We start from the raw sequence: 20,218 nt of genomic DNA on the forward strand, positions 1-20,218 counted from the left end.
GAACTTCGTCTGTCTTGCACATCTTGTTCTGGTCCATGTTTGAAAATGATTTAACTCGGGTTGGAGATGGGGATAATGTTGACCGCGTTATGTTACATCGACGAAAGAGGAAGACAACAAACAGGCAGCAGTGTCGGATGCGACCCAAGACATGCCCTAGTGATGTCATAATTAAGCAGATCAATTTTATTATTTGACATATCATTTTATATTAGATTCAGTCGAGACGGATCATTCCATTCATTATTCTGTAAATTAGGTATAATATCCTCTCCTCAGCAGTGGTTGGTAGTCTTGCACCATCCCACACACACGGCCACGATGATCGCAATGATAAGAACTAGAGCCGTTAGACCAATCCAGCTACTCAACCAAGACACAAGGAGATGTGGGGAGAGACTTACTGACGATAAAAAGCGCCCACCATTTCCATTTACGCGCGTTTCGCGCGCTGGTGATCCCCTTGTCCAGGTGATCGTTGGCCTTGAGCGTATCGTCCGCGACCTCCTTCGTCTTCTCTTCAATGTTCTCCGCCATGGGCTCCTGTATATGGACCAGCTGCGCCACCTCCTGGGAGAGAGTGTTCAGCTCGATAAAGTCACGCTCGATCTTGCGCAGGGCGGCGGATCGCTCTGCGATGCGGTCCTGGGCGTCTCGCGCGGCGGTGCTGCGCATGCCTTGGATCTACTCTGGTCAGTACCTAACTCAAATCCGACGAGCTTAACACAGAGCCAGGAGAGTAAGTAAATACCTTGAAAGTCTGCTCCGTCCCCCCAAGCACATTCTGTACCCCAGCTTCCACATCATCGTCGGTCGCTGCCGGATGCGCAACATGGTACTGTCTGCGTACCTGCTCACGCAGTCGCACGTTGAAGTCGCTCTGGGCGCGGTAATACATCGCGATCTCCGTCTGCACATTACCGCTGGCTACATCGAGTTGCGTGCGAGCGCGCGCATCCGGCGCGGCTGACACTTGGTCGCGGAGCTCGGTGAGCAGGCTGCGGCATCGCTGGAGGGAGGTGGTGATCTCGGATTCGGTGCGGTCGAGGTTGCTTCGGGCTTGCTGGTCCTCTGCAATGCCGGTGGAGTCGAGAAGGGCTTGTTGGGCCGTGGGGAGGTGGATCTCGCGTCTTGTGCGCAGGCTGCCGAGTTCTTCGGTGATTTGTTGGCGTTTGAGGAGGATGAGGGTCATTGGGTTGGTGGGTTCAGGTTGGAGTTCTAGATTATGAGAAAGTGTCTAGAGGCGTGAATACAGTAGGAAAATACCATATGAGTTAGGACCTTGCTCGGGGTCGCGGGGGTAGCTGTAGTTGGCCATCGTGGATGGTGGTTAATTTGATGGTGAATGGGTCTGTCGAGGGACCAGAGTCGTGAGAACATGGAAATTATTTGACCAGGACACTTGAACAATTGACGAGCAGATGAGTTTTTCATATCTAATTCTATTTCATCAGCACTGGTAATGGGCTTGGTCGTAAATACAGAGGCCTAAAATCAGGCTGTGTCGGCCGCTCAGCCTCGTGAGATCGGCATGGGGCGAACCGTGATGATTGGCCGCATTGGCAACTTTCGACAGAAATTACCCAATGATCATCGCACCTAAAGATAGAACTGGGCCTTGAATCCTCACTGCGTTTCTTGATAGAAAATGGAAAGCCTGAGTCTAGGATTTAGCATCGACGTATGGCGCATCCGCTTGCCGCAGCACTGCTTATGGCTGGTTGGGGTCCGTGGAGTGGAACGGTACTGCCTTCTGCAGATGTCCTGACGTATTTTTTGGTGTTTTTAATACATAGATAGTATGATTCAACGTGTCCTATACAAGACACTGTCGTTCAGTCATCTCAGTTGTCGCTGTTGTGAGCTTCAAATCAACATTTAGTCTGCGAATGGTTGGAGTGATTTGTCTTGAGATCCCTGACTATACAGGTTCTAGTCTCATGTCCCATACTCTAATAGATAGTAGCATACCTCTTACTAGAGCAGTCAACCGAGTAAAAGCACCACTGAAACTCTGTGAGCCTAACGTGCTATAACGAAACCCGGGGCAGTGTACTGGACAAATGTGGGGCGAAACCAGGCACAGTATCTAGTGTTATATCAGATGTATATCAAATAAACATAGAATAAGAAGCTTAACAGTGGTACCCATAGGCCCATATCCTGCACGTCAAGTGCAGTTCTCCATTCCATGCACTGCCAGGGTGGACCTGCACCATAGCAGCAAGGGCTCTGAGCAGTATCATGCAGTTCGGATCTTTATCCCCACTTCCCGTTCACTCTGAGCCACTATCATTCAGTGTTATCTTGTGTCACCGCATCCCAGAGTACGCTGTGGTTCAGGTGTCAATGCCGTTCATGGTAGACTCGGCCTGTTAGTAATTGTCCTGGACTCTGCATTGACTGTATCTCTCGTGCAGTCAGTTCGATGGCGCCAAAGCTCATCAGTCGGTATACTATTTCGCAGGTTGAGTATAGACCTTCTCGAACCATTATGTAGGTTATCTGCCATCGATCAAGTACAGACAGTGAACCACACAAGAACAGATAGATACACTTATCTTATCGTTCATCTTATCTTAACTATCAAGATAACAGATTAGATTGGCCTTATCCGTGCGGGGTAAATCGATCCCAAACACAGGCTTATCTCCCCTCGTGGTCTTCATCTTCATCTTCATCTTCATTTCACTTTCAAACTTCAATCCTCAATTAAACACCTGTATACAAAAAATTGAAAGGATATTGAAAATGACCTCCCTCCCCCACACCTCCAACTGGATCAACGGGGCCTACACCCCCCCAACCCCCCACCGCATCCAAGTCACCAACCCGGCCAACGAATCCCCCATAGCAACCATTGACTCCACACCCCGCGAAACAGTCGACCAAATCATCCAAGACTCTCTCCAAACATTCCACACAGGAACATGGTCTAAAGCAGATGTCTCGGACCGCTTCGCCGTCCTCTCCACCGCCGCGCGCCTGCTGCGCGCCCGCATCCCTGAATTCGTGGAGCTCGAAACTCGCCAGATTGGCCGTCCTATCCGTGAGATGCGCGCTCAGCTGGCGCGCGTGCCTGAGTGGTTGGAGTATTTTGCCTCCCTGGCCCGTGTTCACCAGGGTCAGGTTACGCCGTTTAAGGGGCCTGTTGTGAATACTTTGACGAGGCTGTGTGTTCTCTCCTGATAATCGTCAATCAATGATTTTGAATGCTGACTCTTAAACGCGGAAAGCCCCCTCGGAGTCGTCTGTCAGATCGTTCCATACAACCATCCAATGTTGATCGCCATGAAAAAGATCGGCGCCGCCCTAGCGGCAGGGAATGTAGTCATCGTCAAGACATCCGAGCTGGGCCCCCTGTCAGTGCTGCAGCTGGGCCCGCTCTTCAAGGAAGCCGGTCTACCCGATGGTGTACTCCAAATCGTCAGCGGGTACGGGGCCGAGACGGGCCGATTCCTATGCGAGAGCCCCCATCTAGCCCGCATCGACGTGACGGGGGGCATTAACACGTACAAGGCGATTGCGGCGTCCGCGTCCGCCAACCTGATCCCCATCACGGCCGAGCTGGGCGGCAAAGCCCCCGTCTGTTTTTTCCCGAGTGTGGACGTCAACCAGGCGGTGCGGGCGGCCCTGTTCGCAAGCTTCATCGCCAGCGGGCAGACGTGCGTGACGGGGAGTCGGCTGCTGGTTCATGCGGACCTGTACGATGCGTTCAAGGAGCTGCTGGCGAAGCGGGTGCAGGCACTGCGGGTGGGTGATCCCGCCGACGATAAGACGCAGATCGGCTCCGTTATCTCAAAGGCAGCCGTGGAGCGGTGCGCGGCGTTCGTGGAGCAGGCTGTTCAAGAGGGCGGGCGGGTTCTCTGTGGGGGGAAACCGACTACGAATAGCGACGGGAAGGGGTTCTTCTTTGAACCGACTGTGATTGAGACGCACGCTGAGTCGAACCTCGCTTGTGCGGAGGTTTTTGGCCCCGTGATTGCGCTGCTGAAGTGCGAGTCGGAGGATGAGATTGTGCGTGTTGCTAACGGGACGGAGTTTGCGTTGGGTGCGTCGGTGTGGTCGAATGATTTTACCCAGGCGCATCGCGTTGCGAGTCAGATTGAGGCGGGGATTGTGTGGATCAATGGGCATCATTTGAATGATCCGTCGTCGCCGTGGGGTGGGTTTAAGCAGAGTGGGATTGGGAAGGAGAATGGGCTGGAGGCGTACGAGAGCTATACTAGGGTCAAGAGCACGGTGATGAACTACGGGGTGCCTCCTGTTTGGTTTGATGATGAGCCGGCCGATGCGCGATATGGTTAGATTGGACTATCTACGATAGACATCGAATGAAGTACAGGCTCTCCCGCTCCTCCCGTGTTGTCTCCATGTCAACACTGAACCTGTATCACAAAGAAAAGTCAAGACTACCGGTCAAGTAGCGAAATTAGCCATGTTCGTCAGTCGTCGAATAGACGGGTCGATCAGCTCAGCGAAGAAGTCACTGCACAACGCAGTTTCTAAGCGCCTCAGCCTTAGGAATCTGGTCGCGACGACGCTGCACCTCCTTGACAAGCGGCTGTCCGTCCCAGGGACACCAGACACGATCGTGGGGCCAGATACGATGATAAAGCTGACGAACGTGCATCCACTGCGCGCCGTCCCAACGGCCGTCCGATCTATCGTCATCAGCATCATTCTCCTTCATTCCTACCCATCTCGAACAAAAAGATAGAAAGATAAACAAACCTGAGCTCAACGACTCCTGGCGCCAGCAGATAAGCTCTCAGCAAAACACAGCCCACAACCAGATCATAAGGCTTGCCGCCGGTGCAGACGGAGAAGCTCATGGCGTCGCGGCGGATGCACAGCGGGTCCTGAGCGTCCGCGCCGATGCCATTGATGTAGATACCCTCTTTGGCAGTGGCGATGGGGCCGGTGAATCCTTCGTTCTTGGGTCCGCAGACGGGGATGTTCGCGGCCTTGATGATGTTGGGGACGTCCTTGAGGAGTTGCTTCCAGGCCTTCTTCCAGTCGCGCGAGTCCCAGTCGCGGACGTGATAACGGTGAGTGTTGGCCTTGTTGTGGTCTCTTTGGGATGATTAGTACCTATCTATCTTTCTTTATTAGGGTTGTTTGGAGATGAAAAGGACTTACTCCATGATGGGTTGATGGTTGGATGGAGTGCACGTGATGGGTAGGAGTCAGGGCAAGAGTGTGCACGTGCGCAGGTTTTCAGAAGAGAAAAAATGCGAATTTATGGGCCTGGGCTGCCTGGCTGCCTGAGGTGTTGAAGCGTTGTTTGCGAGTGATCAAATTCACTGGTTGATTGTGTTTCTACAGTGATTGACAGTCGCCTGGTTGAGACTTGCTTGCGTGAATGAGCAGATTCTATCATCTTGACAGATATTCACTGGTCTGTCTCTGTTTTCATAAGTTATACACTACTACACTTATTAGTGACTGGGAATTAACACAGAGTCACTCAGTCATGTCCACATTTCCTTGATATTCAATAGAAGAAGTGGTATGTATATAAGATCTATACAGAAGTATAGCCTTTGAGTTGCTACATGGATACTAACCTGATAAGAAATCCTATGTTTACCACCACCATCCACTGGACTTTGACATTTACCAATAGTCAACATGATCTACCCTCTTAATAATTAGGTAGTGGATTCTCGCTCAGCCACCAACTATAACCTTGATAGCCTACCAGAATAGAGAACCCCAGCCTCTATGGCCTCTACCCAGCGGAGCATACTGCCTGTCGCCGGGCCCAGACCCTTAGACACACGTGAGAGTATCCCAATACAGTTATATTTACCATGGACAACGAATAGCAGGAAAATACCATCTCCAATGCTATCCAACTATATGATCAGGCGGCACTTGGGCGTAGATTGGGTTGGACGGAATGGTGGTCCGATCCGTGGTTATACTGCGGACATATGTCATAGACACCTCACCGTTCGGGCCATACTTTCAGAATGGTATATACCTCCCATCCCCCAATAGAGTCAGTTTCGATCCTTGATTCTCATACACTATTCTGTCTATAGTATCCATCAACAGAAAGAATTAAAATTATCATCATCATCAGACAATATGACCTCCGCCGACACGCAGCAGTCCCTCGACATTCAAATCCAAGATGATTTGAAATACGATATTCGCATCGAGAATTCCTACGTGGAGAGGTATCCCCCTATTTCTTCTTATCCATTACATCTACTTCCAATCTCCATCCTCAGCACAACTAACAAAAACAGCGGCGAATTCCACACGGACAGCGACCCAGACGACATCCTCACCACAGACGACGTCGACGACATGAGCATCCGCCACAACGGCGGCAAGCGACACGTCTGCTCCTCCGGCGACATCGGGTCCACGGCCGGTCCGCGAGGCCGCATCGATCTCGTCGACGACGTGACCGACAATCGCATCTGCACGCTCGCCTGGAGTGCCTTTATGGAGCCTGGCAGGCCTAACCAGTTCATGATGCGCAACCATGATCCCAATTATGATGTTGATATTGGAGACTTTAATGAGTTTGGGACGATGGGTGTCGTGCCTGTTTCGGTGAGGGAGTTGTAAGAGTCTGTTGGTATTGCTTGCTTTGATTTGATCTACTCTACTATGGGGTGTCCTTTAATCGAGTCTTCTGGGATATAAAGAAAATCATGAGGAAAGGGGTTGTTTATGGTATTCTGATTTGTCTTGTGTTTTTATGTATCTATGAGGTATCTTCCTCTCTTAATATTAGTAATTGTTGGTTGGAGTCATCAGAAAATTCGCATAGTCAAATGACTTCGATTGTTTCTGTAATGACAAGATAAAATCTATTCTATAGACACATCAAACTGGAAGCAAGACACCTCCAATATATTAAGATACTGACCATGAATACCGCAGTACTCCTACTCAACCTTCCATCCAACTGCGCATCATGTAGCATAAACCTAAACATCCTGCCCATACCTCCACTGCATCCATATCAACGGCAAAACGCTAACCACCAACAATCCCACCAACAGCCCGGCCGACCCGTTCAACCCCAGCGTCTCAAACATAGGTGGAAACCAAAACGGTCCGATAAAGCACCACGTCTGCCGGATGAAGCCCAACAGGACAGAAGTCAGGGCAGCGTGCTCTGGATCGAATTGCATAGCATCTACCACACACACCAAAGTCAGCACTCCATCCAAGTATAAAGGTATACATCAGGGAAAACATACAGTTAATCAAGAAATTGGCAACCACTTGATTGCCAAAGCCCGCAATTCCGATCCCCACAATCGGGACCACGCTATAGTGCATTGGGGTCGTGCGGTCCAATTGCACGCAGAATACCACTAACCCGACTACCATGCACGCAAATCCGATATAGCTGGTGGAGATATACCAGGACAGCTTCATGTGGGCTCGTCCACTTTTGACGGTCCGAGCGTTGAGTAGTGAGTGAAATACGGCGTTGGCTATCTCCCCTGTCACCGTCCCGATGATGATCCCCAGGAACTGCAGCCCGACTTGCTGAGAGTCGAACCCGAACCGTTCGCTGAATAGCTGGGGGATCTCCACGGTTAGCAACGCTGCGGAAAGACAGAAGACCATCGTGTGGCAGCAGATCGAGAGCACGATGCGCATGTGTCGTGCCATGAGGAACGGACGCCATATGTCTGAGGCCGCGAACGGCGCTGGGTCAATTCGACGGAAAGTTAGGGACTGTTTCGCCCACGAGGCCTTTTTCAACGAGGCTGCATCGCTCTTTGTGGTGGATGGATCCGGGCCTAAGTACCGCGTCTCGTCGCTGAGGAAGAAATACAGCACGAACTGCACCCCGCTGACGATCGCGAATGTCCAGTATACCCACTCCCAGCCTACCCTTTGTGCGACGAACCCCATGATAAAAGGACCCACGGGCGGTCCAAGGGTAACCAACAGACTAAATGAGTACTGTTAGCTTAGATCATACCAGACTTGTAAAGATAAGGGACATACGTCCAAATCCCCAGCTTGTACCCCCGTTCATGTTCCGGGTACATCTCGACCACCACAGGGGGTCCTAAAGCAATCGGAGCACTGATGAACAGCGACCCTAAAATGCGACAGATGAGCATTGCTGCGTAGCTATTGCTCTTCGCACATCCGATATTGCACACCGCCGTGCACAATGTGCAGACAAGCCAGATAGGACGCCGACCAAAGCGGCTAGAAAGTGGGTGGAGAAGGAACGGGGCGAGACCAGTGAACAGGATCTGTCGTCACGGTTAGTGGTATACCTAGTAGAGGGCGAAATTACTTACATGGATGGAGGTGAAGTAGCTAATATCCTGGATGGATACACCGAACATCTCGGCAAAGGTCGCATACACTGGGATGATGCCTGCCCCAACGAAATTGGTCATCATCGCATGAAACGAGATCATTACTAGATTGATATCTTTCTGTCATTAGAGTTAGCTTCAGTCCCCTCGTACGTAAAGGATGCTTTCAGTAGACTTGCCTTCCATTGAGGCCAATTAAGAGGGTTGTTACGATCCGCTGACAATGGCATTTCCGACGGGTTAGACTCTGCAGCGTTGTGCGAAGACTTTTCGAGAGCAGAGACGTTCTCGACATGATCGCTGTCTCCATCGCTGCGGGCAGGGCCATGAGGGAGTTTCTCTCCGTGCTCGTCGTCTTGATGCATTGTAGTATAAACAGTCACAATTGCAGAATCACATCAACCAACTAGACCATCCGAACAAGCATTCGAGAAACCAGGATGATAGACACAGTATAAATTGCGCGTGAATAGTATCTCCATACTAGTACCCCATGGGGAAAGGCATCGGAGAGACTAGATGCGCCGCTCTCTCCGCAGCCGCGCAAAATGCGGGCCGATCTTGCCCATCGGCACAACATGATGAACCGCTTGTAGGTCTTGAGTAATATAAATGAAAATAGTTGATCTCTCTGGTAGAAGAATAATAAAGTTCGTCTATCATTAAACAAGATGTTTAAGTCATCCAACACCAAGGTTTGCTGGGAGCGTCTGATCCGTTTTGTGAGCACGGACGGCCGTGTCCTCCACGGAGAGCCTATACTGCCTTCACCAGACTTTGATTTGGGAGATACGACGGCAGAGACAAACCTCCAGGCTAAGGTTATTTCGGGGGACATCTTAGATGCTGGATCCAAGGTGACAGATGAGGTTGCGACCGTCCAACAGCTCCTTGGGCCGTTAACGAAGGATGATGTTCCCATCCTACGCTGTGTCGGGTTGAATTATCTCACGCACAGTCAGTAACTTCTCCTATTCTCCCACCATGGGCTACGGGAACAGGTATACTGAGTGTTTTCTAGTTCGTGAAACTGGCCGGTCGCCACCGCCGACGCCGTCTATCTTCTTCAAGCCAAATACCACGGTAGCAGACCATGGCAGCGACGTGGTGATCCCCAAACTTGCCCAAGATGAGCAAGCAGACTATGAAGGCGAGCTGGTAAGTGATAGGACTGAACTTGCCCGTCACAAGAAATCAGCACTAATACTTGACAGTGCATCGTCATCGGCAAGGATGCCAAGAATGTCAGCGAGAAAGACGCGTTAGACTACATCGCCGCATATACCGTAGGCAACGACGTCTCGTCGCGGAAGCTCCAGATCGATCGTTCCATCGCCGGGCCCGTTCCCCAGTGGGGATTCTCCAAAGGCTTCGACACCTACGCTCCAATGGGCCCCTGTCTCGTGCGGGCAGATGTTATTGGTGACCCCGCACGACTCCAATTGCAGACTTTCATCGACGGAGAGCAGCGACAGAACATCCAGGTTTCCGACCTGATCTTTGGCTGTGCGGCACTCGTATCCTACCTGTCCACAGGCACGACTTTGCAAAAGGGTAGTGTGATTATGACCGGTACTCCGGGGGGTACGTTCTACAATTTCATTATCGATATTCCTCCAGTTCGCGATGGCTGATGACATGCAGGTGTCGGCAACGGCCTGAAGCCTCCCCAGTTCCTGAAGCCGGGGACTCGTATGGAAGTCAAGGTGACGGACATTGGCACATTGAGGAACGGGGTGAAGTTTGAGTAGGGTATTCCAACTGATGTCAGTAACGTCGACGATTTAGATCATAGAATAGGTGAAGAAGCCATCAATGAAGCGCTGTCTTGATCTTGCAGAACGAAACCTTATACAGATGTGTCTAGGCTATTGCTTTATCTGTAGTGGAGTGAAGTGGAGACTGCTCGGAAGAAGACCGAGATGTTTCCTAGTCTAGGCCGCTCACGTGGCTGCCGTGAGCTTTTCTGGGGAATCTGGGGTTTCCCCAGCTTCTTTTACCCCACATCTTCTACACATGGGTCATTTGGCTTTAATTCAACCGATGTCTCTCCACGATCAATCATTAAATTACCTTCAATCAGCTGCGTTTCGTGAAGATGTCAGCCTCCATCAAGCGGGATCGATCGATCCCGCCAAGTGGCAGGTTTGCTACAACTGTAGACGGTAGGCAGTATTCTAAGAGCTGCTAATCTCCACCGTGACGCATGTACTGATTGCTTATAGGATGAAGAGAAAATGTTAGACAAGCATTATCATTTTATCGAGTGACTGTCTGATTGGTCACAGGTGACAGAGTACAGCCCAGTTGCTCCCGGTGCATAACCAACGGGCTTGTTTGCCAATACGGCCGGCGTCGCAAACGACCGGGCCCGGCCAAGGGTGCCGTTCCGTCAAGGACACAGGCATTTCTGGACAGAATTGGTGTGTAACGACTTACTTGTGTGATGTCTTGCTATTGAGCACTGACACACGGATGTAGACGAGCTGGAGAAGCATGTTAGAAGTCTTTCCAATCAACAACACGACTTGAATAGCCCATTGGAGCATACAGACCCGAACGAGCTTTGCGTACCGGAAACAGATGAAAGTCTCGCACTCATTTCTTCGGCCGACTTGAATGGGCCCTCTCCTCCGTTGGTAAACCGTGTCTCTGAGAGTAGATCGTCAGGGAAGAGCCCTTGCGTGATCGCGTCACCAGAGCGAGATATGAATCCCCATTTTCTTGCGGAAAAACCCAGTTCCACATATGGAGAATATGACCCCAATAGCATGTCATTCTCCACTAAGCATACGCTGTTTGTTACTATCTCCAGTTTGTCTTCCCTGCCATTTCTAATGCAGCCTACAGTTTGTCCCTATACTTTGACCATATACAGCCGATTTTCCCAATGTTTCGGAGACCAGCCTTGTATCACGGCCTCTTGAACAGCCATGTCCCCGATGATCTTCTTGTCGCCATGTTTGCCATCGCGTGTCGTTTCCTGCCCCCCGAAAAATGCAGTCTTTTCTTTGGCCATGCAACTGCCCCCTGGGAGCAATTCTCTCGGCTAGCTCATCAAAAATCTCGGGAAAATGCAGATAAAGAAGGCAATCGGCCTGTGACTCTCGATGCCGTGAAAACAGCCTGTCTCCTGGCGCTGTATGAGTATACATCCACACCTAGCCGCCAGGCTTGGGTATTGGTTGGCAATGCGATGCGCTTGGCCCTCATGGCCCAACTACACCAGGTAGATTGCGCCAACGGCCCTGATAATCTGTCAGCGGCAGAAAAGGAAGAGCGTCGGTTTGTCTGGTGGACTATATGGAGACTCGACTGCACCATCAACGTCACCACGGTGACGCCGTTCAGCATCGACCCACGGTTGATAGGTACAGCGCTGGTCTCCACCACGATTCCCGACTTCACGGCCGGGGTGGTTGATGCTACACGCAACAAGATTTCCGAGATGGATCCAGTCAGGTCGTGGACTTCTGTTCAGGGCCCGCAGGTTCAAGACACGGGCGACGGATTCAATACGCATCTATTCGCGGTCTCGTTGCTGAGGGCTGTATCGGAATGCCATCAAAGGCTAAACACGAGGGTCAATGCTGAAGATATCCAGTATATTTCGAGCTTGGAGGAAATATTCACCGCTCTAGATGTCATCTTTCCAGGTTCATTCTTTGCGCCTGCCAAATCGCCGACCGAGGAGTCTCACACGCATCGACTCCGGCTAGAGACGATCATAATGCTGAACACGTAGGCGACCCTTTCCACGCCAGAGTTCTGATCATACTAACAAGAGAAATCCAGCGCCCGCCTCATTCTAAACGAGCCCGTCGGCCAGCTAACCACGAAAGTTCCCGACAATCCGAGCAATTCTCTGGTTTCTCTCGGAGGCTGGCGCGATAGCCTAGGATATGCGGAAGACATCGCCAACGTTTTCAACTACTGGCCGTCTGACTACTTTGCCGTCTCGGACCCTATCATCAGTTGTGCCATTTGGCATGCCTACTGCGGGCTAATGATGCTGGAGATGTCTGGACTCAAAAATTCAGGTGCAGATCTACCAAATATGCCCGAGACCAATGCGCTCGAGGGTTTGAGCGTTTCGCTCAATAGTTTCACGCCCTGGTGGCCTATTGCTCGGGTGCTTCAAGGTAGGTCCAATCTCTACCTCCGTGTACGGACTCTATTGTGCAGCAAGATGCTAATGTCATGATAGACTCCCTGCAAGAACTCCGAGCATGGAGCTGGGCTAAACTAGACTCCCGGCGGTTGATCGGTCTGATTTCACACGTCCGAAAGGCATTCAGTCCGTTTACCAGGCAGCCTGGCAGAGTAGATGTGTCAATACTGTGTGATTCACTCGTGGAGGACTTGACCATGTCTGTGATGTAAATGATATTTAGGCTATGTTACTGTACTGTTTCCAATTTCGCGTCAGAAAAATAGTTGTGCACAGACTTGAGATTCTGTCGGAGTTCCCCCACGTCACGCGCCACCGAGTGGATGAAGAAATCTGGTCGGAGCAGAACGTATCGTGTCGATGAATGCAACCTCTCTTGAATGGCGTTCCGGTTGTATCCCTGCAGGCGTGCAACACTGTGGCTATCCAGCTCCTCAGACGAGCACGGGTAGTAGACAAAAGAGCTTTTGCTCCTCGGCGTACTCCCTCTATCGGCACTGATGTCCAGATAACTGACATCCTGGGCTGAAATGAGGACTTCCGGCAGGTTTACCTCCTTCAATACTGCCCGGACTGCAAGCGGGTCAAAGTCCGCCGGGCGTTTCACCAAAACCAATAGCGACAGATGCGAGAGATCCCGCAAGATGGCTTCGTCAGAGAGGACAGGCCGCTCGTCGTCGGGACTCCGACACCAGATTTGAGCAATCTTTCTCCCGCCGCCCGCAGATTGCAGAAAGAATCCGTCTGGACATTTACTCTCGTCGTATACCAGCTTGTCTCGGAATGCGCGTCTCGTCCTCCATTTGGCAACCCCCGGAAGCCACCATAGTATGCGCATGCAGGTTCGGTAGACGAGGCCCCACCAGAATGAGGTGAGATTGACGATGCTCCCGTTCAGTTTTGTGGATAGGGTGGCTGCCTCCCAGGCATGGCGACGCTCTTGACTCCATCCACTCAGAAGCTTGGTCTGCACTTGGGGCGAGACGTTGAGGTGGGACATCATGGCCAAACGCCAGCTGAGAGCCTGTGCGTCGCGAATTCCTGTCGCGATGCCTTGTCCGCCGAAGGGTGGGAAGACGTGGGCAGCGTCGCCGATCAGCATTGTGTTGCGGTTGTACCATCGGTTGACCACTTTGGTTGCGAATCTAGATTTTTGTTAATATATGATAATTTTTCTTAGCTGAAGGGTTAGGATGTGACTGACTTGAATGGTCGACATCGCAAGACGTGTATGCAATCTCGAGGATACTCCACGGAGACTCCTTTCAACTTCGAAGAGAATTTCTCGCCAGGAATCGCCATCCAAGGACTAAATTGCTTCCAAAACCTTTCCAGTGCGTCATCCGATTCTTCTTCTGGCGTTATATAGTACTCGTGTCTGCGGTGCGGTTAGAGTTTGTTTCCATTGTAAGAGTAAAGGGGATTATGGTACCAACCTCCAGAATCTAGCACCCTTGGGACCAAACCGCCCGCTTACAGCGGGTCTTTGAGAGTCGTTGCAGAAGCTTCGCAAGAAAGTCAGTATTGTTACAATTAAACCAGATCCATACACATACTGAAAGCCTTTAGGCCAAAACTCTTCATGGACCTGCTCAGGTGTGTATCCAAACTTCCACAGAGGGAACTCTGGATGTTTCTCAGGAGTCGGAAGATCAACTTGCAGATTGATCGCCACCCAAGTACCAACATATGGCCACCTAAAACCTGTCAGCGCAGAAACAACCCATATACCTTCAATATGCAACTTACACGCCATCGACCTGTTTGATCCCTTCAGGTTCAAGGAACTTTTTCCTCACCACGCCTCTTTTCCCGTCGGCGCCAACCAGCCACCGTGTTTGGATAGTCTTGCGCTCTCCCGTGGACGTCACGTACCCCACGGTCATGATGCCATCTTCTTCTTCCCGGGAGACCACCTCGCATCCGGTTCGCAGCTCACAATTAGAGAAACTCGGGAGGAGCTCGCGGATTTCTCTTTCGTAATTGGGCTGAAACTGGGTGATGTTTTGCGATACGGCATGCTCCGCCCAGTCTGTCATCAGGTCGAAGATCATAAAAGGGCGTTGTCGGAAGCTTCCGCGATGGAAGTTGAGTGCACCAATGTCTGTCGTATGGATATATCTCAGTATAATGACATCTCGGGTTATGGGGTTCAGGTCCTACATACGGTGTCCGATCTTCTTCGTCAAACCCTCGCCGATGCCGACTTGATAGGAGATTCGCACTGCATCGCCGTTGACTACGATGCCGCGCGGGTCTTCGCAGACTTCTTGGTCTTTCTCTAGAATGACGACCTGTACTTTGTGTCATTAGTACTCTGAGAGTGGGTGGCTCAATTCTGCTTCTAAGAACGACTGCACTGTACCTTAATGTTCATTCGAGCGAGCAGAGCGCCCAGCACAAGCCCACTTGGCCCAGCGCCCGCAATCAACACGGTGGTCGACTCCATAATTTCACATGAATGACTCCAAAATGTGTTAATCCGCGAGTTGAAGCGACTTGGGAGCGGCAGACTTTAAATCCATCCCGTTTATGGAAGTGGTCACCTAGCTATGGTGGATCGACCAGCAGTTTGATTAAAATAATGCGGAGTTTCATATTCAATGTAGCCCGATTGGATACATAATCTCTACCCCAGCATGATGCCGGTCTTTTCATGGCCGGGGTGGATGCGGAGGAAAGAGATCCTCCGCAGCGGAGCAACTCGGTTGTTGATCTTCCGCTGCTTCCCCGCAGAGTTACTATATACTACAGACGACCAGGGCTCATCTGGTAAGGGTAGATCCTAAACAAATCACTCTGATTGTTGGTGCTCATTTGCTTCCTATCTTGTACGTCTAATAACACGCTATCGGTTTATCATGCCGCCAGGTCGCATTCCCCCCGTCTCCAACTCCCCGGATAAGATCCAACTGGAGCGTCTCAGCCATGTCTGCTATGGCCACACTGATCTCAACAAATTCGACGCATTTGCGCGAGATTTCGGGTTTGAGCAAGCCAGCCGCACCGAATCGGCGATCTACTACCGAGGCTGGGGCAAAGATGCCTGTGCATACGCGGCCTTGCAGGCTGGCGTGAATGGTCAGGAGGAAGGATTTGTAGGCGCTGCTTTCATCGCCGGGTCCGAACAGGACTTCGCCCGATGCGCATCGCTACCTGGAGCGTCGGAGGTAGAGAGAAATCCTGCTCCAGGAGGCGGAAAGAGGGTGAAGCTCGCGTCACCGTCTGGATCGATCATCTACATCATCTGGGGACAAGAGGACCGCACGGCGTCGGTAAAGCCTGTCAGCAGCACCGATGTACACAAAGGACCTTACAATACGACATTAGCGAAGCCACGAAAAGGTATGCCATATGGTTATTCTCAAAGTTCCAAACCCGTCTAATGAAAATCTACTATGAACAGGAGAATTCCAGCGATTCAAAGTAGGCCCTGCAATGGTCCACAAAATCGGTCACTACGGCTACGTCACGCGCATGTTCGACGAGGACATCGCTTTCTACACAGAGAACTTCAACTTCGTCCCGTCGGATATCCTCTACGAGGAGGTAGAGGGCCAAGGCGAAGTCGACAGCTTGACCTTCATGCACCTCGACCGCGGCCAGACCTACGTCGACCACCACACGCTTTTCCTCTCGCGCGTGCCCGCCTCTCACCCGAAACCGTATCAGATCCATCACTGCTCGTTCGAAGTAGAGGACTTTGACACCCAGATGCTGGGTCACGAGCATCTGCTTAACAAGGGATATAGTCTGGTATGGGGGGTGGGGCGCCATATCCTAGGATCGCAGATCTTCGATTATTGGAAGGATCCGAGTGGGCTTACCATTGAGCACTATGCTGATGGTGATGTCGTGAATGTAGATAATCCGACTGGACGGATGAAGAGTGAGGGCGCTGCTTCTATGTATATCTGGGGGCCGATTCGCCCGGCTAATGGAGTGGCTGGTTGAGCAAATTGTGTTTGGTCGATTTTTCTTTTACATAAGTTCACGTTTCAGTTGGGTGGCAGTGTCAAAATACCTCGGTTTCTCCTATTCTATCCCTTGTATAATTGTTTCTGTACGTAAAAGCGAGAAGAATGCCCGATTATCATGGGGGTGGTTGAACTCAGAGCCGAGAGAACTCAGTTGTAAGCGTCACCAAAACATGCGATAGGCTTGGTCCTTGGCCGTTCCTGGGTATTTCTGGTATTTCATCGCAGTATGTGAGGCATGAGTAAAAGAAATGCCATGATCTAGAGAAACTGGTCAAAGAGAAACCGAAACTGAGACAGCAACGAGTCACCTGACTCCAAAGCGCATCGCCTGTCTGCAATTTGAACCTCTCCTCAACGCATCTCCACTTTTTATTCATTCCAATCAATCCATTCCGACAACATGATCTCAGCCCCAAAAAAGAAACGAGAGTGCTATGTGGACGCTGTCTACTTTTCCCCTATCAATCCAACACAAGGATGATCTACAATTCGATTGCTACAGCGCCAGGCACCACAGCCATTGACTACAGCCGCCATGGAAAGCCATAGCTTCACTTATCACAAGAATGGCTGAAATAAGTGGATTCCATCCATGGATAAACGTTTAGATTATCATGAGCCGGAAATGAATTCCAATTTCAACATGTTAGGTACGGATCTTAGCGCCGGTGTCTTTCTTACCCAGAATCCCCGAATCCCCATTCGCTAACAGGATCCATGACAGATGAACTTCATTCTACATAGCGCGCGGCTACCGAATTGAGAATGATGCATGGACTGCATTAATGGTTCACACGTATATTTCCTACTGCTCATGAGCAAGTGACTCGCCCATCTTTAGCCGCCACGGGATTGGCGTCCCTCTAGCCTCTGTCTATTTTAAACAAACTTCTTTGTTTCAAAAGATTGCACATCAAGAAATGCAGCCTATATTAAAATACTCTAAGGAGCCGCCCCGTATGCCTGGGATGGTTTCTACAGCTTCAGAGAAATAAAATACTCACGGCAACACCATGCAACAATTACTTCGGCAAGTGACACCAATTCGCGAGAAATCGATCGATGAGGAAGCCCCAGACGACGAGGCAGCCCCAGGAGATGAGGGAGTTTTAAGAGATAAGGAAGCCTCCGGCAAGGTTGTTCACATCCCCCAGCGCGCCATCTACAACAAACGTCTTGAGTTCATCCAAGGGCTTTTCGATATTAAGCCTGAGAATGTCGCCAAGTTCCCAGGAATTGAATCATACTGTGACTATTTGGAACGTGAAGCCTTTGTTCCGTTGACGTCCCCATCATTTGACTCAATTTGGGGCTTGGTACCCTATACAAATCCCAAAGAGATAGCAGATCGCTGGGACTGGATCCTTGCGGTGTTACAGGCGATAGGATCAGAAGAAACTGAGATCAGCATACACGACATATTACAACGTCTCAAGAAGCGAAAAGGAGATCATAGCGCAATACTTGAGCGGTGCAAAGATAAAAGCTGCTTTTACATCGCCATTTTCGGGGTACTGTGCTGGTCAAGCATGGTGGCGCGTCCGAATCTACTTTCTACAGACAACACAGCACGCAACCTTACATGCCTCCTGCCACATGGGTCCAGATTGACCAAGGACTCCGCTACACATGCACTAAGTAGTAGACACATGCGACCAATCCCGCTCATCTTCCGGTCTTTCAAGATGCAGCACTGGGGTGACCAGTTGAGTGACCGCGTGCAGGGTGGATCGTGGGAGGGAGACAGCCTGTATAAAGCAAGTCTCAGCATATACTCGCTACGGTACTTTGGTCATGTCACTATTCAGTGGGTGGATACGATCAGTGAGCATCTACGTTTCAACCCAGCTACTCGCCGGCTGTCCTTGTTTCGCTTTCCGACATTCTGCGCCTTGCTTGCCATCTATGGAGCCAACGTTAGCTTAACAATTCAAAGGTATGTCATCTATTTCTAAGACAGCCAAAAGATTGGAGCTTACTACTTTCAGTATCTCCGAGCAAATCGATCCCTTGTCCCCTGAAGATCGAGACCAATGCTGTGTCAGTCTAGAGCAAGAGGTTCTCCTTTCCTACCGTCTTTTATTTGGGCAAGATGGCATGTCCAGGAAAGTCGCACATGACGAAATCTGCCGGCTGAAAAAGATTCACGCAAACCAGAGTGTCGACACTATGCTTCTGGACCTCTGCGAACGCAAGTACAAGCATGGCGGCCTATGGTGGAGGACATACGACACCGTTCTGCAGAACTATCCCTCTGAGATGTGGCCCGTCACTTGTCGGAATATGAAAGGGCAGCTCCTAGAAAGCGACGTGTACAGCGTTCGCAATGACTTTCCAAGGCTCGGACCGCGCTTGCTCAAGCTCCAGCAGTTCAACCTACGACAACGACCCAATAAGTTGATTGACCTGTGGCGCGACAGACGAAATCCTCTGCAGTGGTACACTTTCTGGGCGGTAGTAATCGTTGGAGGAGTGGCCAACATCCTGGCAGCACTCCAGCTCCTGGTCGCAATTATTGAACTGCAAACCTCATTTTAGGAGTTGGCTTCTATTTTCTTCCTGTTCCTGTACATGGGCCGGTCAATGACGGCGCGATTTTTTATTTTTCAAATACGGACTGGCTAGGAGTTTATTGGAAAGAATGATATGATTGATGAATAACTTTTGAGCACGGCCTCATAGACAGTCTGTTGTAAATTGACATTATAGCCTCGTTGGCCCTAATTTCGTGCTCTGTTTCCCAGTACCTTTAGTACATATTCCATAGTATCCATAAATAATTCTACAAATATAGAAACGGATCTATCCAATACGAACCCCAGATCGCTCCAGAACTAAGCCAAAACAGTAATCACTAGCGTAGGCAGTGAATCGATCAAGCACAAGAAGCCGATCAGTGGAACCCCGCGGCGCTTCGAGGCTCACGTACATGGCACCCTATCATGGTGGTATAAGCTCCAGCCAGCAATCAACCTTCCAGGCCCTAATGCAGCGAGCCCATGTCCTCCGCTCATTCCTCCACACCTGTTCTTCCAGAAGAGCACCACTCTCCAAGAAAAGCACTCCCCTCCCTCACTTAACAAAGATGGCCCCCAAATCCCAAAGCCAAATCATCTACGCCCCCTCAGAGGAAGCCCCGCGCGGGCTCAAATCAGTCTTCCTCGCAGGAACAACCACCAAAGTCGACCCCACCGATTGGCGCGAGGCCCTCTCTGCATCTCTCGCAGATACGCCCGTCACCATATACAATCCGCACCGTGCTGACTGGGACAGCTCGTGGCGCGAGGATATCGATTTCGCGCCCTACCGTGAGCAGGTGGAGTGGGAGCTCGAGAAGCAGGATAGGGCTGATGTGGTAGTTCTTTACTTCCACCCTGCGACTCAGGCGCCGGTTAGTTTGCTGGAGCTTGGGCTGTGTGCGCGTGTTCCTGGGAAGACGGTTGTTGTTTGTCCTGAGGGATACTGGAAGAGGGGCAATGTGCAGGTTGTGTGTAGGAGGTTTGGGATCGAGTTAGTGGATGGGGTTGAGGGGTTGAGGGAGGCGGTTTTGAGGAGGTTGCCTTCTGGTGTTTCGTTATTTGGGGCTCTGGGGGAAAGTTGAGTGGCCAACGATCTTCAATTGCTGTTGCTATAATGGCGGACGGCAGTACTATAGCTGGTGTTTGCGTGTGTGCTTGCTTTTGAGGGTTGTATTGTGGATGTCCCGGTCGGCAAATGCTGCTACGTTACTGATTGTACTAGTTGATTGG

The 20,218-nt window shown here is 50.8% G+C and overlaps 11 protein-coding genes across 11 annotated transcripts; 7 read left to right on the forward strand and 4 right to left on the reverse strand.

Moving 5' to 3' along the window:
• Positions 1 to 215: 215 nt before the first annotated feature.
• Positions 216 to 1,694, reverse strand: BDW47DRAFT_103414 (t-SNARE). Its single transcript, XM_024812074.1, has 4 exons — positions 1,267 to 1,694; positions 752 to 1,218; positions 405 to 684; positions 216 to 340 (listed from the first exon to the last, which is right to left on the reverse strand). Exons 1-4 carry the CDS (start codon positions 1,316 to 1,318, stop codon positions 276 to 278), a joined length of 864 nt encoding a protein of 287 aa, XP_024673309.1. The 5' UTR covers positions 1,319 to 1,694; the 3' UTR covers positions 216 to 275.
• Positions 1,695 to 2,751: 1,057 nt separating this feature from the next.
• On the forward strand, positions 2,752 to 4,308 carry BDW47DRAFT_124613 (aldehyde dehydrogenase; the record flags this gene model as incomplete). The annotated part of the gene is made up of 2 exons (XM_024816285.1): positions 2,752 to 3,173; positions 3,237 to 4,308. The coding sequence occupies 2 exons, from the start codon at positions 2,752 to 2,754 to the stop codon at positions 4,306 to 4,308; spliced, it is 1,494 nt and encodes a 497-aa protein (XP_024673310.1).
• A 178-nt stretch (positions 4,309 to 4,486) lies between these two features.
• BDW47DRAFT_124614 (uncharacterized protein) lies at positions 4,487 to 5,147 on the reverse strand (the record flags this gene model as incomplete). Its single annotated transcript, XM_024816286.1, has 3 exons — positions 4,487 to 4,664; positions 4,735 to 5,076; positions 5,143 to 5,147. 3 exons carry the CDS (start codon positions 5,145 to 5,147, stop codon positions 4,487 to 4,489), a joined length of 525 nt encoding a protein of 174 aa, XP_024673311.1.
• Positions 5,148 to 5,920: 773 nt separating this feature from the next.
• BDW47DRAFT_103416 (aegerolysin family protein) lies at positions 5,921 to 6,824 on the forward strand. The gene is made up of 3 exons (XM_024812075.1): positions 5,921 to 5,981; positions 6,051 to 6,188; positions 6,261 to 6,824. The coding sequence occupies exons 2-3, from the start codon at positions 6,097 to 6,099 to the stop codon at positions 6,586 to 6,588; spliced, it is 420 nt and encodes a 139-aa protein (XP_024673312.1). The 5' UTR covers positions 5,921 to 5,981; positions 6,051 to 6,096; the 3' UTR covers positions 6,589 to 6,824.
• Positions 6,825 to 6,953: 129 nt separating this feature from the next.
• On the reverse strand, positions 6,954 to 8,683 carry BDW47DRAFT_116650 (MFS general substrate transporter; the record flags this gene model as incomplete). Its single annotated transcript, XM_024814960.1, has 5 exons — positions 6,954 to 7,165; positions 7,230 to 7,936; positions 7,993 to 8,249; positions 8,298 to 8,438; positions 8,498 to 8,683. 5 exons carry the CDS (start codon positions 8,681 to 8,683, stop codon positions 6,954 to 6,956), a joined length of 1,503 nt encoding a protein of 500 aa, XP_024673313.1.
• Positions 8,684 to 8,866: 183 nt separating this feature from the next.
• Positions 8,867 to 10,069, forward strand: BDW47DRAFT_130948 (fumarylacetoacetate hydrolase family protein; the record flags this gene model as incomplete). The annotated part of the gene is made up of 5 exons (XM_024817208.1): positions 8,867 to 8,910; positions 9,046 to 9,275; positions 9,340 to 9,476; positions 9,533 to 9,902; positions 9,963 to 10,069. The coding sequence occupies 5 exons, from the start codon at positions 8,867 to 8,869 to the stop codon at positions 10,067 to 10,069; spliced, it is 888 nt and encodes a 295-aa protein (XP_024673314.1).
• Positions 10,070 to 11,089: 1,020 nt separating this feature from the next.
• BDW47DRAFT_130949 (fungal specific transcription factor domain-containing protein) lies at positions 11,090 to 12,701 on the forward strand (the record flags this gene model as incomplete). The annotated part of the gene is made up of 4 exons (XM_024817209.1): positions 11,090 to 11,115; positions 11,169 to 12,059; positions 12,114 to 12,460; positions 12,526 to 12,701. The coding sequence occupies 4 exons, from the start codon at positions 11,090 to 11,092 to the stop codon at positions 12,699 to 12,701; spliced, it is 1,440 nt and encodes a 479-aa protein (XP_024673315.1).
• A 17-nt stretch (positions 12,702 to 12,718) lies between these two features.
• Positions 12,719 to 14,938, reverse strand: BDW47DRAFT_130950 (putative monooxygenase; the record flags this gene model as incomplete). The annotated part of the gene is made up of 7 exons (XM_024817210.1): positions 12,719 to 13,634; positions 13,694 to 13,867; positions 13,926 to 13,994; positions 14,046 to 14,186; positions 14,239 to 14,626; positions 14,657 to 14,783; positions 14,855 to 14,938. The coding sequence occupies 7 exons, from the start codon at positions 14,936 to 14,938 to the stop codon at positions 12,719 to 12,721; spliced, it is 1,899 nt and encodes a 632-aa protein (XP_024673316.1).
• Positions 14,939 to 15,350: 412 nt separating this feature from the next.
• On the forward strand, positions 15,351 to 16,443 carry BDW47DRAFT_130951 (glyoxalase family protein; the record flags this gene model as incomplete). The annotated part of the gene is made up of 2 exons (XM_024817211.1): positions 15,351 to 15,834; positions 15,896 to 16,443. The coding sequence occupies 2 exons, from the start codon at positions 15,351 to 15,353 to the stop codon at positions 16,441 to 16,443; spliced, it is 1,032 nt and encodes a 343-aa protein (XP_024673317.1).
• Positions 16,444 to 17,360: 917 nt separating this feature from the next.
• On the forward strand, positions 17,361 to 19,100 carry BDW47DRAFT_103417 (uncharacterized protein). The gene is made up of 2 exons (XM_024812076.1): positions 17,361 to 18,405; positions 18,458 to 19,100. Exons 1-2 carry the CDS (start codon positions 17,483 to 17,485, stop codon positions 19,005 to 19,007), a joined length of 1,473 nt encoding a protein of 490 aa, XP_024673318.1. The 5' UTR covers positions 17,361 to 17,482; the 3' UTR covers positions 19,008 to 19,100.
• Positions 19,101 to 19,554: 454 nt separating this feature from the next.
• On the forward strand, positions 19,555 to 20,070 carry BDW47DRAFT_124622 (uncharacterized protein; the record flags this gene model as incomplete). The annotated part of the gene is made up of 1 exon (XM_024816287.1): positions 19,555 to 20,070. One exon carries the CDS (start codon positions 19,555 to 19,557, stop codon positions 20,068 to 20,070), a length of 516 nt encoding a protein of 171 aa, XP_024673319.1.
• Between the last annotated feature and the right edge of the window lie 148 nt (positions 20,071 to 20,218).

The sequence above is a fragment of the Aspergillus candidus genome (genome assembly GCF_002847045.1).
Source record: "Aspergillus candidus strain CBS 102.13 unplaced genomic scaffold BDW47scaffold_14, whole genome shotgun sequence".
Lineage (NCBI taxonomy): Eukaryota > Fungi > Ascomycota > Eurotiomycetes > Eurotiales > Aspergillaceae > Aspergillus > Aspergillus candidus.

Excerpts from the sequence above, each read along its gene's own strand:
- BDW47DRAFT_103414 (XM_024812074.1), bottom strand. The coding sequence starts at position 1,318 with ATGGCCAACTACAGCTACCCCCGCGACCCCGAGCAAGGTCCTAACTCA. Across the intron at positions 1,219-1,266 it reads GCAAGGTCCTAACTCATATG|AACTCCAACCTGAACCCACC; the intron begins GTATTTTCCTAC and ends CTCATAATCTAG. Across the intron at positions 685-751 it reads GGACGGAGCAGACTTTCAAG|ATCCAAGGCATGCGCAGCAC; the intron begins GTATTTACTTAC and ends TGACCAGAGTAG.
- BDW47DRAFT_103417 (XM_024812076.1), top strand. The coding sequence starts at position 17,483 with ATGCAACAATTACTTCGGCAAGTGACACCAATTCGCGAGAAATCGATC. Across the intron at positions 18,406-18,457 it reads GTTAGCTTAACAATTCAAAG|TATCTCCGAGCAAATCGATC; the intron begins GTATGTCATCTA and ends TACTACTTTCAG.
- BDW47DRAFT_103416 (XM_024812075.1), top strand. The coding sequence starts at position 6,097 with ATGACCTCCGCCGACACGCAGCAGTCCCTCGACATTCAAATCCAAGAT. Across the intron at positions 6,189-6,260 it reads GAGAATTCCTACGTGGAGAG|CGGCGAATTCCACACGGACA; the intron begins GTATCCCCCTAT and ends TAACAAAAACAG.